Here is a 19718-nt window from a genome sequence, read left to right on the forward strand (position 1 = left end):
TGACCCCGCTTTATATTTGCCCAGGCCCCCCACCTTCACTAGGGCCCCAACTAACAAGAGGTGCAGAAAGCTTGAATGCTTTGCATTGGTGACCCTGCTTTATATTTGCCCAGGGCCCCCACCTTCTCTAGGGCCCCAACTAAAAAGAGGTGCAGGAAGCTAGAATGCTTTGCATTGGTGACCCCTGCTTTATATTTGCCCAGGCCCCCCACCTTCCCCAGGGCCCCAACTGATAGAATCATAGAAAACTAGAATACTGTGCATTTGTGGCCCCCTACTTCATTTTTGCCCAGACCTCCAAACCTCTACGGGATCTCATTTGGCAAAAATTGCCAAACACTAAAATGCATCTACAATATTTGCCCAGGGCCCCTAATTGACAAAGGGGCAGTAAGCTGTAGTGCTTTGCATTTATGACCCTTCAAATTTGCCCAGGGCCCCCACTATCTCCAGGACCCCAACTGACAGATTGGCAGCAGGTGCAGAAAGCCAAACCCCTCTCACATTTTGGATTGCCTACTTCATTTTTACCTAAAACATGGGGACTTGCTGTTGGAACAATTCACGGCTCACGGGTAGGACATCTTGGTCATTTTGCTAAATTGCATCAAAATCAAGAAGAAAATAAAAAATATGAAATGGAACTTTTTACATAAGAGCAAAAAAAAAAAAATATGAAAAAAAAAAAAAAAATCGTAATAGCCTATAAGATCAGATCGTGCAGATGGCGAATGCACTTTATTCATTATAATAAAAATATGCCCCAATGTATTTTTCTCACCGCAGCAAAAAAACACCTATATACCAATGACCCCCCAATCCTAGCTGAGCTTTAGATGCCAGGAACATATCGCCCCCTCTTTCTGTAATAAGAGAGCCCCCCCATTGTATACAATGAGCAGTGCCATCCACCCACTCCTCTCCTGTGGAGCAGTGACGTGCACACATCGTGCATGGAGGGATAACCCAGACTCTCCAGGTCTCCCCTCCTCTCCTGTCCCCAGCAAGGTGGAGCCACACTTACGGAAAGCCCCGATCCCTACTCATTGATCGCACACACAGAGCAGGCTGGCCAGGACACCAGTGACACCGCACAGCACAGTGCACACATCGGACACCTGAGTTGTCACCCCTCCAGCCTGGACATGTTCAGCAGGAGCTCCTGGAGGAGACATTCCGGAAGATCTGTGAGTACTTCCAATGCATGTTCTGTAGCTGCAGGCTGAGCACTGGAGGACCTCAGCTGATGCAGAACCTCTTTAGTCCTCCTGATTTCTGCACAGGTTGATCAACTCTCCCTGGAAATTTCTTTAATGCCCCTAGAAATTCTTGCAATGCCTTTTTTAAAAAAAGAAAAACAACTATAAGACCAGCAAGGGATGTGGAACTACAAGTCACAGCATTGTTGGTCAGATCTGCCAGTTGTGGCCCCTGCAGCACAGAGAGTTGTAGTTTTTTTAGGATTTATCCCTGAAATATATGTGCAACTGTTTCTTAAAGGGCCAATGCACCCAAAGTCAGACATTGGAGATACTTGGTAGATGGAGTCATATCAAGACTGATGATAGGACTTCCAGACATGAAAAGGTGTTCCCACTATTTCTGCTGAATGTATTTGTTTTAGATTAGGAAGTATAAAACTAAAGATATTTGGTTGATGGAGTCATATCAGGACTGATGATAGGGCTTTGATGATCTAAAAAGAGTCAGGGCTGTCCCTTCTGCTATTTGTTGAATTGTTCCTAAAATAAATACAAAATTTGGAACACCTTTTAATGTATGAAACAGAACAACTGTTTCTTAAATGGCCAATGCACCCAAAGTCATACATAGTCTATCGACCAAGCTTCACCTATAATTATAACTACAGGTGCATTTCCCTTTAAGAAACAGTTCCAGACATTGAAAGGTGTTCCCACTATTTCTGCTGAATGTATTTGTTTTAGATTAGGAAGTATAAAACTAAAGATACTTGGTTGGTGGAGTCATATCATGACTGATGATAGAGCTTTGATGTTCTAAGAAGGGTCAGAGCTTTCCCTTCTGTTATTTCTCTTGTTGCATTCTTCCTAAAAAAAGACAAATACAAAAATTGGGAACACCTTTTAATGTATGGAACAGAACAACTGTTTCTTAAAGGGCCGGTGCAATCAGAGGAGATACTTGGTAGATGGAGTCATAATAAACTTGATGATAGGGATGCTTCAAAAGGGGCAAGTGTTGTTACTTTTATGATTTCTTTAGTTTTACACTATCTCTTTCTTCTAAAACAAATACATTCAGCAAAAATAGTGGGAACACCTTCTAATGTCTGGAAGTGTTTCTTAAAGGGAAATGCACCTGTAGTAATATTTTATGGTTGATAGACTCAAGTCAGGATTATTAATATAGCTTTGATACTCTAAAAAAGAGTTGTCCCTTCTTTATTTTTCTTGTTGTAGTCTTCATGTTTTAAAGCATAAATATTCAGCAGAAAACGTGGGAACACCTTTTATGCCCAGATCAGACGGATTGTTTCCTAAAGGACCAATACACCAAAAATATTATACAAGTTGTTGATAGAATTGTATATGGATCGGCCAGCATTGGTCATTGTAGTTGCCAGCTGTTTTTGATGCAGCACAAAGAGTTCTGGTTTTGGAGAATTTGTCCTTGAAATGTATGTGCCTGGGAAAGTTCACATTGTTCCTTAAAGGGACAATACACCCAAAGTGATATAATATAAAAGATATTGGCTGATGGAGTCATATCGGGTTTGATAGTAGGACTTTGATACCTAAAACTATGTAGGAACTGTTCCCTGTGTTAATCTTCCTGTTGAAGTTACCATACAGTAAACCAAATACATTCATCAGAAAAAGTGGGAACACCTTTTAATGTCCAGATCAGAGGGACTGTTTCTTAAGGTGTCAATACACCCAAAGTAATAATATATAGAAGATTCTTGGCTGATAGAGTTGTTGCTGGATTGGCCAGTATTGGCCATTGTCTACAGTTGCCAGCTGTCTTTTCTATAGCACAGAGAGTTCTAGTTTCTAAGGATTTGTCCCTAAAATGAATGTGCCTGAAAAAATCAATATTGACCAAATGTTCCTTACACCTAAACTGATATTATATGGGTGATGCTTAGTTGATAAAGTCATATCAAGACTGATGATAGGGATTTTATTATTTAAAAAAGAGCTATGTCCCTATAATGCTTCTGGTTGTAGTCAGCTTAATATAACATAAATAAATCAGAAAAAGTGGGAACACCCTTTAGAACAGGGCATTTCCTAAAGGGCCAATGCACCTAAATGATATTACATAGGAGATACTTGGTTGATAGTCATATCAAGGTTGATGATTTGAATTGAAAAAAATATATACCTTTGTGTTCATATTCTTGAATTGTTCATCATCCTCATATTGAATTCTATGTAATATATAAAAAGTCAATGTAACAGAGAAAGTGGAAACACCTTGGAAAATCCTAAGCAGGGCAACTGTTTCTTAAAGGGCCAGTGCACCTTAAGTTTCATAGCAGATACTTGGCTTATAGAGACAAAGGCCCTGTTTTATTAAAGCTCTCCAGGGCTGGAGAGGATACACTTTTATCAGTGAAGCTGGGTGATCCAGCAAACCTGGAATGGATTTCTTAAAACCCAGTTGCTATTTGTTAGCAAATATTTTCAATCCTGGACCAGATCCATTCCAGGTTTGCTGGATCACCCGGCTTCATTGATGAAAGTGTATCCTATCCAGCCTTGGAGAGCTTTCATAAATCAGGCCCAAAGCTCTATCCGGAGCTCCATCCCATTTATGGTATTGATGAAAAAAAGCCATAGCTCTTCAAACACAATGTAAAGCAGGTGAACCACAGCCTCAGATTGCATTCACATAGCACACAGCTTCCGGTAAAGGAAAATATGCTGCAGTGGTGACTGTGCATCAATCAAAGCTGCTGTTACTCAAAGCTAAGGGAGCGTTTTAGAAAGACCGGCCATCTTCTTAAAAGCTGAATTTACCGGTCAACTAGGGTGCATTTGGTGACAACAACTCCTAAGGTAACAACACAGCGTTGTCACACAAGGACATACCCTTACTGGCAGGATCATCAGCTTAAGACAAAAGGAGGCAAAAAATAAAGCTAGGCTGTCAGATATGAAATGCATGGGGCAGCCAGAGCCTAGTCCCCTGTTCAAACCTTGGCCAGGCCACTTTGCATGTTACTCCCGGTTTAAATTGAAAAGATAAAAGTGCCATGTGTCAAAGTGTCCGTTTTTGGGATTTGAAATCATTGCCACTTTCAGTTTTCTTTTACCCCCCTGCGTGGTGGCTCATACCTATATTCCGCGAATCAGAATTCACCTTTCAGCGATCCAACTTAAGTTCCCCTTATCCCAGGTTTATTAGATAAAGCCGGTTTATGTTTTGCTGTCAGTGCCTTGCAAGCTGTGACACCCAATGAGTCCAATGAGCACTCAGCTACCTGCTCATCACTTGTCACCCTGTAACTCAATCCAAATCCTACCAGTTAATTCTCTCATCCCTAAACAGTAGCAAACAATCCAGCCCTGATCCGGGTGGTGGGGCGAGAGCTGCACCTGACTCCAGGTATAATGTCATTAGTACAGAGTACAATAGCCCTGCTTCAATAATTCAGCTGCTTGCATTCATTACGCCATACAGATGTCCTTTCTATTGAGATCTCTTGTAAATAAACCAACTGCTGCTACTTTCTTTGGTTGTGCAACTCCCTGTACAATACCATATGCCAATCTATACCCAAAGGCGTGTGCTGGAACTTGTAGTTCCACTGCAGCTTACATATGTATATATAAGGGAAAACAGTAAAGCACAATCACCATGCAGAACTACTTTACAATGCCTGAGTATGCAGCAATCATAGCTGCTTCCTTGTCCATATATCATAATCTTGGATGTGTGGCCTAAATAATGAACAAGAAGTATTTTTAATTACAGAAGAGACATGCTAGATCCCTTCTTCAATAAAGGCTTCTTGCATTCTGTTTGCTATCTTCTTTACAAAGTACACTGAGCTGCATGTGCACAGATCAGCGTACAATGTTGGCATCTGCCAGGTTATATTAATTTGCCTGTGTGGGAGGAATGTCCATCTGGCATCAGCCAATTAAAATGGCCAGGAAAATGTGAACCCCCTAATGATGAGCTCCTCTCTCTATCACTATTTTCTCTTCTTCTATCAGCATGCCCTGTGTTTGTACATGAGCACTGCAGCACATCTCATTTCAGTGTAAATATATGCTTTGCCCGTGGCACGCAAACAAACAGATTTCCTATTACTGGTAATAATGTTGTCCCCACCAGCAGATTTACTGACCTTCATTCTTTTATTCTATTTCACCAATGAGAGTGAAGAGATATATTTATTAAATATTATTAAACAGGATTTATAAAGCGCGGTAAGTAGGGGTTGCAAATGACAGACAGTTACAGACAGTGACACAGGAAGAGGACCCTGCCCCAAAGAGCTTACAATCTATGAGCTACTTAATGATTTGATATACTTAGTTCTTTTGGATATAGGGGAGATTGTGTTAAAATGACTCCACTTGTCTCCACCTGAATCCCACCTGACAGGGTAATAACTCAAAAGCCTAATTGGGAGATACGGAAAAAGCGTTGTCACCTGAACAAGGATCCTCCTGGCAAGGTCACCTGATATCATTTACTGAACCCTGCATATTTGCAATGACTTTGGAAAATATGAAAGAAAGTTTTTGTGATTTGCTTATACTTTGGTGCTTTGGAGTTGCTACCCTGTGGCTGAAGAGAAGGGGCTCAGAACCTAAAAAGCATCAAGGAAGATGGCAGCAGTGGGTGGAGCTGCAATTGGAGTCTGACATAGTTGCTTATTATGCCAAAAGCCCACCTGGTCAGCTGCTGCATCCACGGGCTGATATTTATATCCAAAATTAACTCTAAATTCAAGTCTCAATCAGTGGGAAACATAAGGAGCCTGGGGTCCCAAAAAATTTTCTGGGCAGAATACTTGATTTGGGGTTGTATTTTCACACCCCATCAGTGGGCGGGCTCATGAGGCCCTGCATTCCCAGTAAATCCTCATTCTTCTGGGTCATGTGGCATTTGTCATCATGAGGACATCTTGTGGCGGAAAGGGAGTACACATCTTGTGGTGGTAAAATGTCCAGATAGATGGTGAGTATTGCAGCATGAGCTGCTTCTTTGTTTTATAATACTGCCTGGGGAACCATTTATTCTTTACAAAATCAGACAAGTCAACTTTTCCTAACTTGAGGATTCCTAACAATAGCAATTGATCCTTTTGGCCACCTATTAAGTTCTTGGGTCAGTCTATTAAAAAATAAAAATGTATTATCAATGGATGCTAGAGACTTACAATCCAGCTTCGTCCACTTTTATTTTTATAGTTAAAACGCGCTAATAGTTTTACCACTGTACTTTATGTAGAAAATATTGGGTTTCTTGAGGGACCCATTCACACCCATGAGTTTTTGAAGCACCTTTCAGATTAGGCTTTGTAGGTATAACTTGGACCTGGTCTGGCATTGAATGTGTTAACCTTTCTGAACAGTCTATAGGGGTGATATGAGTTTCTAGATATACCATGCTTGCCTTTGTGTTCAATTTGGGAAAGTGAACTTTTCCCGCACTCCTAAAGTCCCGATATTAGTTATTTTAGCCTTGAAATAACATAGCAACGCCTATCTCCCGATATACTGTGGTGACCTAGGACTTGGCAGACGGACAATGAAGACCAAACATAAATCATTACATTTTTTTTTACATAGTTTATAGCTTGTTGGGTTAACTCCTTGTGGCTAGAGGACTGAAGAGTGCTAGGAATGTTTAATTCAGACTGTTATTATGCACCTTTCGCCTTTAGCTAATTTTGGAAGGATTGGGAAAGGCTTAGAAGATCTTCTGGGTTTATTTCTGGCTTACTGTATTTCCTTTGGGGGGATTTTCCCTGACTTCATGACCTAGAGACACAACAGGAAACGAGAAGAAATCTTCTCAAATCCCACCATTGGCAGCTGACACCATCATGTGTGTGCTCCCTGGGAGATTTCCCTTATGCCTTTGTTCTGGTGACAACTTCAACATTTTAGACTTTCTTCAGTGTTCATTATGGTGATCACCAGGCTTGACAAGGATGTGGAGAACATTACAAAATCTTAGATACCAACTTTTTCCTTCAACCAAAACAAGTAAAAATGTCTACTTAGGTTGGTCATGAGCTTTTTCTAGCTTAAGGTGAGCTATTCATGGAATTTATGCAAATCTGTGGGTAGAAAGGTATTTAGAAACTTGATCTTCTTTTGCATTGCATGTAACTCTTCTTCAGAGCACAGCAAATATTGGGGTGCTCTGATATTCTCCCATGGGCACTGGCTCTTGCTTGTCCCCCCTTCCACCTAGAGCCTTACAATTTGCACCATCACTGTGATGTAACTTCAATAACCAACAGTGAGGTTCAGCAGGGAAAAGGGCATAGACCAGAGCCAGAAGCAATTACACCAGCATCCCCTCTCTGCTTCTGCCTCCATCACAAAAACAATAACTGGTTCTGCTATGTATGAAAAAGCATGTGACCTCCTACCCTGTTGCAGTACCTGGCAAAAGCACTTTCACCTGAACAACAGAATGGCATCGCTGCTTCCCTTGACATCCAACATCAGCCACCACCTGTGATTTCAGTGTTGGAAGCAAGCAGTGGAGGCATACGTTTTCAGAGGTCCTGATAGAGGGCAACAACTGGGGCGGAGAGGGTTCCTTTACTAATTCACTGTTAATTTGCTGTGCACAGGGATATTGAGGGTGCAATGAGTGGGAGGTGCCAACATGGCACTGTGCACATCTAGCAGGAAGCTGTGGTAACTCCCACATATGATGCTGAGCTTCTATGACAAAAAATGAATGGGGTGAGTGAGGCTGGAGCAGAAAAGGCTTGATGATGCTGGATGTGCTTCAGCCAGCATATGAGGCAAGCTCCACCTGACTGGCTGGAGCTTTTAATGCACACTGAGAAACTCACAGTGTGCGGTGATATATCAATATAGAAAAGAATAAGCAATTTCAGGATGTACAACTTGCAAGACAAAATCCAAGGCTGGAATTCATCTTTAATACTGCAACCCTTGTTCATACAAAGTCTTTGTACTTTTTTGTATTGCTAAAGAATATATAAAATAAAGCATTTTGAATTCTGGGCTTGGAGGAGTTAACCACAGTTTGCATTAGCTCCTGGGAAATATTAGTCTTCTATACATTGCTAATCTTCCCACAATTCTCTGCTGTGGCTTGGAGACCAGTTCACTGGTATTGTAATGTAAATTTGTAGACTTCAGCTATACAAATGCTACTTTCTTCAACTTTCCGTGTGACCCCTGTGTCCTCCTTTGACTTAACACAGTGTGAATGAACGCACTTTGGAAGTCAGCTTGTCTGCTTCCCTAAAGAACTGTCCTGGAATTGTTAACTGCCACAGAAAGGAAACAAGTTTATCGGAAAACTGCAATGTTTTCTCTTCAGACTCCAGCGTTGGGCTTTTCACCTAATCATAGGATCTGAATTACAGATTTGAACAATTCCTCCCGACAGATCCTAATGCCTTCTGGGCGAAGTTAGATGTGAACAACTGTGTGCAACAGAAGGTGCTTTACACTGTAACATTCACTCATTTTCTAGGGTATAGAACTCTCCTTTACAGAGAACTGAAAATGTAAAACTAAAAACACCAGCAAATGCAGTTTTGTTTTTTGAAGTATGTATTTTTAAAAGCAGCTATTATGAATACCTTAACATTTTAAACTTGTGTAATCTCCAGAACAGATGAAGAGGAAGGAGGCAGTGGTCAGATTGGTTGTCCTTTATGCACATTGGCTTGTATTAGCAGATAGATTCTTAACCTTTTTACCACTGAGGAACCCTTAAAATATTTTTCAAGTCTTAAGGCAATTCTGCTGGATCCAATTTTTTGGGGTGGTCATTGGTCAGTGGAATGAATCTCCCTTTTATGTGTGGCTAGAACACCACCTTTATAGGCTACTAAAACCATCCCTAGAGTCATGCAGCTGGCTACATCAAGTGGTGTTGGCCCGCTGGGAGGGCACACTGGCACACCATGTCCCCCGTATGGATCACGTGTCTCTGGGCACAACTCGCCCACTCTCCCATCGCAGGCTCAGACCTGCGATGGAAGGACAGGTTCTGTCAACATAACATCAACTCGGGGTGAAGTTTCATCCCCTTTGAGTGACACACAGCTCCCTGTGCATGCACTGTACGGAGTCCAAGAATTTAGTAGTCTGTAAGCTCCAAAATGTTGGTGACCACTGCTTTACAGAGACCATAATCATGTCACTAATGGTCCCTTGTGATCATGGCCCTACCATGGTCATTTGTTCCTAACATAGCCAGTTACCCTACCAATATGTTTTTAGGATGTAGAAATAAACCGGAATGCCCAAATGAAACTCACACAAAAACAGGAAGAACACACAAATGTTATGCAGATAGGATTCTTCTCCTTTTACATTTCCTGTAATCTAGGGTATTGATGAACACACACCCCAGGAGTGGGTCATAAAGCTGGGCAGGGCTCACAGGAGGATGTTGCAGAGAACAGAGTTTACATCACCGCATGACTTTTGTTCTCTGCATTATAGAGAACCACCGCCGCCACTATGGGGAGGACCTCATGGCCATCCAGAAGACGTTACAGGGTTTTGTAAATCTCAAGATTGGCTGTACAAAAAAAACAAATGGACAACCTAAAAAGTTTCAACTTCATTTTAGTCCATTGCTTTGTGAATCTGTGTTACTATGGAAGTCCCTCTCAGAGTACTAAGAATGAAGAACTTCCAGACCTGCAGATCACATTGGTCTCGGTTCCAATGCACATAGCAAACTAGCTGTAATGTGCTGCAGTGTTGTTTGATTAGGTCAAATACATTGAGAAACATCTGGCCTTTCTTTAAGTTTTTTGTTTCCAATAAACAGCTATATGGCAAGTTGGAAAATCGCAGTAATCAATTGGCTTGGATTGTTTAAGATATATACAATATATATTCAGCATGTTTTGTAGAGCAGGAATCATTGGTAAAACCGCAAATCAGGTTATATTTTGCTGTCTATAATTGGCTAGGGAGATTTTTCCTCACTTCCTGTCCTAAAGATGAAACCGAAAACAGTTGTCCCCAAAAAATGTGTCTGTTTTGGAGGATTGCTCTGCTGACCACCCAGAATGTTGGATTTCTTCTTACATTCTATCCTAATGACATTTTGTCCTAGTACAAATAATCTGAATCTCCCCAGCTGGGACACAGACAGCAACAGTAACCAGGACTGCCATCAGAAATTTCTGGGCCTCATACTAGGTAAACGTTCTGGGTTCTCCTCTCCTATGTACAAAAGTTCCAGCATTGCAAAAGCCAAGTTCATGTGATCAAGGCCAAGTACAGAATTACCATTTGTCTATCCCTGATGGCTGTCCTGATGGTGACTAAGGGTCCAACTTTATAAACTAAGTTATAACCTTATCCAAGACTAAAATAAAAAATGCCTCTACATACACTTTAGGCAGGGGCAAACATAGAGAGGTGCAAAGTGTGCCACTGCGCAAGGGCCCCGTACATTGCTTAGTCAGTTCTGCACAGGTGCCCACTGTTGGCTATATCCTCCACTGACTTTAAAAACTATATTTACACATCAGTGCAACATGGGGCATTTACTAAACTTTCACTGCAGCTGTATCTTACTGGTGCCTGTGCTTTATTTGACAGAAAATAATTTATTGCAGAGAATGTTTGATTAATGCCACTTTCACTGCTTCATATATGTATACCCTATAGATATTATACTTAAAAATATACATATGTATATATAAAACTATCTACTTCTCTAAATAGGCTGACCTAATCTGTATTTCCTGAATCTGTATTCTGCTCATTGAACAATTAAATTTGTAATAAATCTGTCAATGAGCTGACACAAGAAGCTGTGGACAAGAAATGGTGGAGTGATCCCCCAGGCTGTTCCATGTGGCAGGGAGTTGTGAATCACAGTATTGCAGACAGAAGAATACACCCAAAAATCTATATTTGAACAATGTACTGTGTTTACTTTTTTTTAAATTGTATTGTCCAAGTTAGAACTGTACAGATGTGTCTGAAAGTTTCACTTTTGTTATGTTATTCTTGTATGTATATATATATATATATATATATATATATATATATATATATATATAACCATGAAAACTCTGATTTGTACTTGTTCGTTTTTATACTCAAAATAAAAGAAAACTGTTTTTCCTTGTCAGATTACACCATTTTCTGAACCGGAACGAGGACAGCCATGTAATGCCTGTGGCGATCGTTGTCCAGGATTGGCCTTGCATCGGTGGAGGTAGGAATTCTTTAGTTGTCCTACAGGATGATTTTGACTCAGATGTACAAAATATTTTGGGTGCAGTACATATAGTTATTGTAAACAGATGGTGAGGTTGTGCCCTGCTGACGTTATCTACCGTCCTGGAGAAGAGCAGTAATGAGATCTCCATGTTAGTAAATTTGTAAAACATTTGTTAAATGTGCAAAAAAGTGTATTCTGTTATAAAGATTGTTAATTTTCACCTCTTCCACCCTCCGCACTTCCATTTGTTGAAAAGAAACTGTCCCCTAAGGATATTCAAATTCTGACACTTCCAGGAGTGTTGGATTCCTGGTCAACCCACTGTACTCTGTGGTTCATGCTATTGCACCATAGGTTAGCAAAGGACACAGTAATGGCGTATTGATCAGCGTACTGAACCATAGTGGCAGACCTGGAAACATTCCTAGATGAATAGGATTTATCAGGCAATAGGCTTTCTTCAATACAATAGAGATTGGCAGTGAAAACCTTAGTTAGTATTCCATTGGCTTGGATTGTTTGAGATATACAGTATAAGTCCAGCAAGTTTTGCATGCAGCAGGGGTCAGGGGAAAAAACCCATATCAGGTGAGTATTAAAGTAAATGCAGGAGATACTATTCTCGATTTATTTACTCATAGATGTAAGAAAACAATTGGATGATCATTCTGTCCTTTAGTTGTTCCTTGGGACCTTCTCAGCATGATCATAAATTATTTCAGTCACCGGTCTTGCATTTATACGTCCTGTGCAGAATTCCTCGATCGCAGTCTTGGTATAAAAATTGACCTATTCTTTTTACAAGATTGATCTGATTGGAGGTATCTGTTTTAAACAGCAGTGATTTAATGTTTGTAGGTATCTTTTGTCTGACTATGTGGTAATAAAATGTGAGCAAACACTTTGTTTTTGGTCATATTAAAAATCAATGTATTGTTATTCATAAAAGAAAACTTGTATGTTATAAAATAGTGATGCAAAAAAATTTTAGGCCCTTAAAATGGAAAAACAGTATATCTATGAATGATATGGGTAATTCATTCTGAGTAGGTAGCATGCACTAAAGGGATTTAAATAAACTCCATTTCTCCAGCAAAAGAAGACGGAAGGGTGGCACATACTTTTTCACAAGCTGTGATCCTTCCATGGAATCTACAGCATCCTCCGCTGGGCACATTGGTTCCATCTGCCTGCCCTATGTTTCAACAGGACACAGTAATGACCAATAGGAGAAATAGTGAGAGTACACAGAAGTAGATGTGACATCCAACGCACAAAAGTATAAAAGTGCAAAAATAAGGCCATATAATTGGGTGCTCTATTCTGGAAGGACAGGCAGGGTGTTGTACAGAGCTTCATGAAAACAGAAAACTGAAATCCAAAGAATGAGATGAACAAAACAAACAGATGTAATAATTAGCACTTTAAAATGCCTGTGTATCCAGGACTTATTCTTCAGTTTTCAGCAGGTGCCAGACAGTGGAATTATTATTTTGAGCTCATTTACCAGTAACTAAAATATTAGTTTTAGGTGGACTTTTTATCTATTAATGCCTGAAAAAAATAACTTTGTTTCAGAAGTTGCAAATGTTTTATTTCTTTTGTACTTCTCCTAAAGTGACCATCAGATCTAAAACTTTTGTGCTTTGGGCAAGAACTTGGCATTTGGGATTAAAGTACCAATGAATTCAGACTTTGTATTGCATAATTCATCAATTCTGTGTCTGGATTGCATTGTTTTATGCCAAGAGGTTGAGAAGCTTTCTGCACCTTTCTTAATTATAGATAGGCTCTGTTCTATGTGTGTACTTTTCTAGGTTTGGTCAAAGAATTATGAACTTAAAAAGTAATAAAAGACGAAATTTCCAAAGAAAAGGTTTGTCATTTAGGGTATTAAAAGTTTGCATTAAAAGAAATGTTCAACGACAAACTTTTCTTTAGATTCTAAGAAATGTTTGGTCTCTTTTCTCCAGAGAGGACTCAAGTGGTTCTGGGTATGTACCACTAAATATTTATTCATAATCGCAAAAACTTTCAACATGTTTTGGGGGTAACACATCCTAAAAGCACTAGAAGTTAAACAAATATTCTTCTGCACTATTCACATATTTTGGTGTTGTCCCCAAAACAAAAAGTAAGCAGTAGCATAGTTACAGACCTATGGGCCTTGGGATGCGGAATTGGGCCCCCTCTTTTCGGCAAAAACTCAACTTTTGAACTTTTGATGGTGGCCTAGCTATAGATCTGTGGGCTCCAGTGCTACGTTTTCATACGGCTCCTACCATATGGTTCTTTCACATTAGGTGCACCTCTGTACATTCCAAATTCTTCCATTTACATTTGGACAACCCTTCAAATCTGGTACCTCCCTTTATAATAGAGCTCACTCCTTTCTCACATTCCCCCTTTAAATCAGAGTCCTTCCTTTATACCAGACATGTACATGGGAGTTTCCTACTTCACATCAGAGTGCCCCTCTTCATATCAGAGTTCTGCCACCTTCCAGAACAGTACTCCTCATTTATTGATGCCACAAAAGGGATCTTCTACTATTGTCTTTCTTTGATTGGCTCTGACAGGGGACATCATCTGACTCAGATCCAGGAAGAAGGTGCCAATGGTAGAAGATCTCTTCTACAATCTTTGCTGTCTGTCCTGGTGGCTCAGCCTATGTAGTGAAAAGTCACAGTCTCCATTTACTACAGTATACATATGCCAATGCTACGTTCATTCCTAGAGATGAGCCGTGCTCATGATGGCCTCCGGCCTTCCAGAGCAGTACTGATAGTAAAGAATAGGGACCCAGCATAGATGTGAATTTGGAACAATAATATTTTTTTCAATTCAAACAATATATGTCTGTGGGTAGGCTGGAATGATAAGTATATTACCAGGTGGGTTGCACTTATGAGTTACCTAAACACAAGTTAATTAAAATGAAGTTGTATTTACCCTTCATTGGGCACCTGAGTCCTGTGGTTGAGTCATCTGTGCATAAAAATATATTAAAAAAGTCATATAAGCTAGATGCCATTAGTTATAGCTTTTTGTTGAGTCGCAATCAGTAAAGTCTACACTGGACTGACAAGTCTGAAAACGCCATCCTACAATCCTGCACTATAGTTGTCACCTCTGGACTCCTACCCACACCTGTTTTATCTTTACATTCTATGTATAAAAAAAAGAGGTATGGAAAATAAATATGTGTGGTTTACACAATTTTATATAAATGGTTTGTTGACATAGGTAAGCATACAACACATTCCATAAAAATCACCTGTCACATCATTTAGTAATATTGCAAAACACCTGCAACTTTTTTGCTGATACTTACTGCAAAAAAAACCATTTTCTGTTTCTCATAGACCTCCCTGGATTATCTCTTTCAGATTCATTCAGAGCCCCTTTCTGTACATCTATTTACTTTAGGTCTAGTATGTTAAGTATTTTGCTACTTTAAAGGTAAAGAATCTTTCAAAAACATTTTTTTTAAAAAAGTTTGCATAGTTTTTTCCCCACCTCCAGTTGAGCTAATTTAACCCCCCTTCTCTGCAGCAATTGGTCCGTTCTTATGTAGTATGTGTACCCTGTCCAGTCATTTTAGACTGTGATGGCTGCCTCCAACCTTTCAGGCTTCTTCTACCAGATGCCTAGAACCTATGGACTTCTATGGGTTATACCAGTTAACACTTAACAGTTAAGACAGCATTCCAATGGCATTGCAAAGAAGTGGTGTAACTGGTTGTATTTAAACATCACTGTGGGGAAGGCATTGGATAGGGTAAGTTCTGACACCAAGGGGAGTTTGGGGTACTTTAATTTCAGTTAGATGATGTCATTCTTATTTTAAAACGACAATTTTAGATATAATTGATAACTGTGTGCCTATGCTGACTAGGAAACTGGCAATATTTGCCTTATTACCTTTCCAAAGAGAACCTGTGCTTTACCTGGACATCTGTACCCTGTTTCTCCACAATTTAAAACTCAATGACTAAAAAGCCAGCCACCATGCCTGGGGGCTGTTGCATGGGGTGGGTGCAAAGGCAGCATGTATTGGTTTTTGCATGTTAAAGCTTACATTGGAATATTGGGCAGTTTAGTAATGGATCAGGCAACGGAGGAAAGCAGGACAGATAAATGCTGCATGCCTCTGGTCCTTCTTTTAAAAGAAAAACTGCTAAATTGTCACATAACCTCAAAGTATATGTTTAAGTATTTAAACATCTACTAAACATATACCTCAAAGTATTTAAAAGTATTGAAACATTCAGTAATTCTGCAGAATATTTTTTGGATAACAGTTCCTTTGCTATGATTTCTTTTTCATAGAATAAAAAGTAGCTTTGTAACGTCATCACAAAAGCCCCTTTCTATTTTTCACGGGTATTAAACACTTGGGCAGTGCAGTCGGCCTGCTTCCAACAAATGCAATCAGCCACTGAAGCTGAAGAGCATTCATTCACTGAGACCATCTTGGTTTTACGACAGTGAGCAGTTTTAATGGCAGACCTTGGCATTTTCCACTTTCATGGTTTGTTATTATGCAAGAAAAGGAAATAGCTGTAAAGATCCATACTGCCTTGTCATGATCAGTGTGGTAACGCTTTGTATTATACTTACCGTAGGTTTGTTTTAAATCTGATCAGATGCCAAATTGAGTGTTATGTCTCTAGGTAACAAACAATGGAATGCCAGTTTTATCTTCTAGCTTTTTTTATAACTATGTAAATTAAAACCTAAGGTTACTTTCTGTTTATGCAAATATTCCTACAGTATTGAAGATATTTGACAATGGTTTGACTCTTCTATGCAGCCTATTGTTCTATGTTAGCTGATGTTAGTGTATAAAAGGAGAAGCAGAACAACAACTGGATAAACAAGCTCTGTTAGTGGGGGGAAAAGTGGCAAACTTATGCACGTATGGTATACAGAATGAGCACAATAAGGGCCTGATTTATTAAAGTATACACTTTTATCAGTGAAACCATCCAGCAAATCCAGCAAACCTGGAATTGATTTGCTATTGTTAGCAAAGTCATTTTCTATTTGTTAGCAAATGTTTCCAACTCTGGACCAGATCCATTCCTGGTTTGCTGGATCACCCAGCTTCTCTAATAAAAGTGCATCCCTTCCAGCCTTAGAGAGATTCATTAAATCAGGCCCTTTATGTAAAGCTAAAGTCAAACTCAAGCTCGAGCTAAAAGAGGTGTTAATATAGCACCTTCAATTGCTTTTTACACTGACCTCAAATCGTAGTTCAGACCTTTGATTTGCCAGGTCCCTTGTACCCCCCAAATGCACTGGAAGTTTCTAATAAATAAATATTTTTTTGACTTTCACTAGTAAAGTGACAGGAGTTAACAAGTAATTTCCCCAGACAAAGGATTTAACAAAATGCTATTTTTTGGCAAAAGGTTTCTGAGATTTGCACAACTATTCCACATAGCAGCATCCTGTCCTTCAGGGAATGGCATCTCATCTTTCTCTGCTGCGGTTTTAGTTTCACTTACAGGTTCTAGAACAAAATCCCTATATACAAGACATATTGTGACCCAGTGATAATCTGGTAACATATTTAAACATTGTTATCATTTGTAAAAGAGATAACTCTAGGCGAGACATGTTGTTAACGGGTCTGCAGCATTCACCCCACCCCATAGGGGTGACCAGTCTATACCTGGTTCCCCTCTAGCAGTGTGGCATAAAAAGCTCAAAAAGTAGTTGAAATCAGTTTTTAGAGGTTTATTGTAACTCAACACATACAGAGGGAGGTATAGGGTAGCAAAGTGTCAAGATAGCTGCAGTTCACATGCCCAAAACATTCCAAAAATGTCAACATTAACAGCTGACCTTATGCCAACAGCAAATAAATCCATAATGAAGTTGGAGAGGAGCATTCCTCCTCTGGAGTGGGTTCCCTTGTCACTAAATTAGCACCATTTGGATCTGGTCCTAAATACAGCTCTTCAGGGTCCAATCCTTTAGCTTCTCCTCTCTAAGTCCTTACCAATTGAGATTGGACTCACTCGCTCAGGGGCAGCAGAGCTGTCCTGCCCTGATATCCTAGCTTTAATACATGGTGAATGCCCTTCCAATTCAGTTCTCTACATATTTATGTTGTGTTGGAAGCCCACCTAAAGAGGCTTTTAACATTATCAAAGGCCCAAAATGTACCAGGGCAATAATTGGCTACCTTTCTAAAGCTCGGTTCTTCCACTGCAAAAGAAGGTAGAAAACCATCATTCCCTGCAGAGAACTAATTCTTGAACTATCCAGATTGCGCAAGATTACCCGCATAAACCTTAAGAGACCTGACTATAACAAAGGAGTGCTACAGACCCAAAAGTAAAGATTAAGCACTATACCTACCTTTCCAACAGCCTGTATCAGTAAACGCTACTGCCAGTATATAAATCATAAACTTTTAGATGTTTTGACCCTGTAGTAAACCCTGTACTTCAACTGGAAGGTTAGCTTTAAATACTTCATTGAACGTCCATCTCTAATACTGTGTAACATATAGAATGCACATTGCTATAGTCTTTCACATATCTAAGTGAATAGAGGCCAGCTATACTGGTCAAATTGGTAGTTATCAGACAATGGAATCTTACGTATACAGGTATTGAAGAGGCACTAATGGGGCAGTAAGTAAAGTTACTATTCCTTCTTCACAGGTTGCACTGCCCCTATTCATTCTGTATTGTGTCACCAACTTGCTTTTAATTACATTCATTTACCAGAAGTACAGTTGTTATAGCATTTACATATTGTAAAAACACGACTTGCTGACAGGATCATTGTTCTTGCCTGTGGTTGTGTAGGACATTGTGCCTCCTACATTTATATTAAGCATTCGAAAGCCTTCAAGGCTGTAGTTAACTGATTTCAAGTCTTTCAATTTAAGTCTGCTTAATTTTGTAATTAGATAATATTACTTTGTAGTATAGTTGGATGGCAGAGCCTAAAGTATATTTGTGCCCACACTATGGACATTTAAGTGTTTTGGCATCCTTAGGTTTAGTCTCCCCTGGCTTCAAACACTCCCTAGTAAAGGTATGAATTTTGAGGTCAACACATGCCTATAGCTTTCCATCGAAAGAAGTTGGGCAGACCCCATGATTGCTTTAGCTTTGCTTTTCAACACATTTCAATTGAAGAAGTAGGGCTACCCGCGCTGCAAGGGTTGAATGCTTGTCTTCATCGATGGGACCCATAAAGGGGACTTCTACCTACCTTTCCCTCAGAAGCTGGCACATCTATTCTCTTGGATATCCTGAATTGCGGGCCCTCTATCTTTGATGGTGATCAAGTAGACTTGAGTTTTACATATGACCATTGGGTGAGCTCAGGCTATGTAGGGGTTTCCTAAAGGAAAAAACTTTCCAGCCTTTGCATACTTGTAATGCATTGCCATTTTCATTGGCATCTATATGTATAGTTGACATTATCATTACTGCCAATCAGATCATGAGAATGGGAATTGTTTTTCCTTTGCTTGAATAACTCAACACTAAAAAGACAGGCTGGTTAGTGTGGTGTAACACAAATTGTTGGCAAAATGAGGCAACACCAACTTTTATATATGAAGTTTCGTACACTTATCGCCAAGCTGTGTTAAAATTTCCCATCTATGTTCTAATGCTGGATCAGTATTATTTCAATTGAAGGAAACATTGTCTGCAAGTTTCCTCCTCCTTTTCCTAAATGTCTTATTGTTGGCTTTGAATGCTTCCAGTCAAGGGACCTGCCCTTTTGGAGACTGTGATAGAGAGCTAAACATTATTAGTTTAATAACAGTGAACCTGTCCGGTCCTTTGTGTGTTTGATTGATGGGGTCATTAGAGTGTCAGCAGCATGATAATGGTTTGGAAGGGCATCCATATTATGTTCTTCCTCACCGTAAGCATTCTTGGAAAAATGGTTGCAATGCAACATTAAAGCCCCCAAATAAGAAGATGCAGTATTTTTGTTTCTAGTGCTGCAATAGCTGCATACTTTGTCTTTTGTGTTTGTCATAGTGCAAATCTTGAACTGGACTTGTAATCTAATGTTACCATAGGTCTAGGTTGGCTAGAGTAATGGAAAAGATTATTTACTATTCATGGAGAAGTGCTGTTCCAGGTTCCCTTAAACACTAATAAAAAACTGAAGGTCTGGTTATTTGTTTTGTTGATCTCTGTTGACAAGCAGAATTTTATATTAAACTTCCCCAGCAGTAGTGGTCACTTAACCAACTTTGGGCACATGATCACAGCTGAAGGGGTGACATTCCAAACTCTTAGTCATGT

General features: G+C 39.7%; 1 protein-coding gene across 1 annotated transcript in view; it reads left to right on the forward strand.

Moving 5' to 3' along the window:
* The first annotated feature begins 1044 nt into the window (after nt 1-1044).
* PRICKLE2 (prickle planar cell polarity protein 2) overlaps nt 1045-19718 on the forward strand; it is a 183961-nt gene continuing 165287 nt past the window's right edge. Inside the window, exons 1-2 of the mRNA XM_072420811.1 lie at nt 1045-1187; nt 11333-11418. Of these exons, the coding sequence (XP_072276912.1) occupies nt 1146-1187; nt 11333-11418 (128 nt within the window). The 5' untranslated portion in view covers nt 1045-1145. The remainder of the gene's footprint in view (nt 1188-11332; nt 11419-19718) is intronic.

This window comes from Pyxicephalus adspersus, chromosome 8 (genome assembly GCF_032062135.1).
Source record: "Pyxicephalus adspersus chromosome 8, UCB_Pads_2.0, whole genome shotgun sequence".
Lineage (NCBI taxonomy): Eukaryota > Metazoa > Chordata > Amphibia > Anura > Pyxicephalidae > Pyxicephalus > Pyxicephalus adspersus.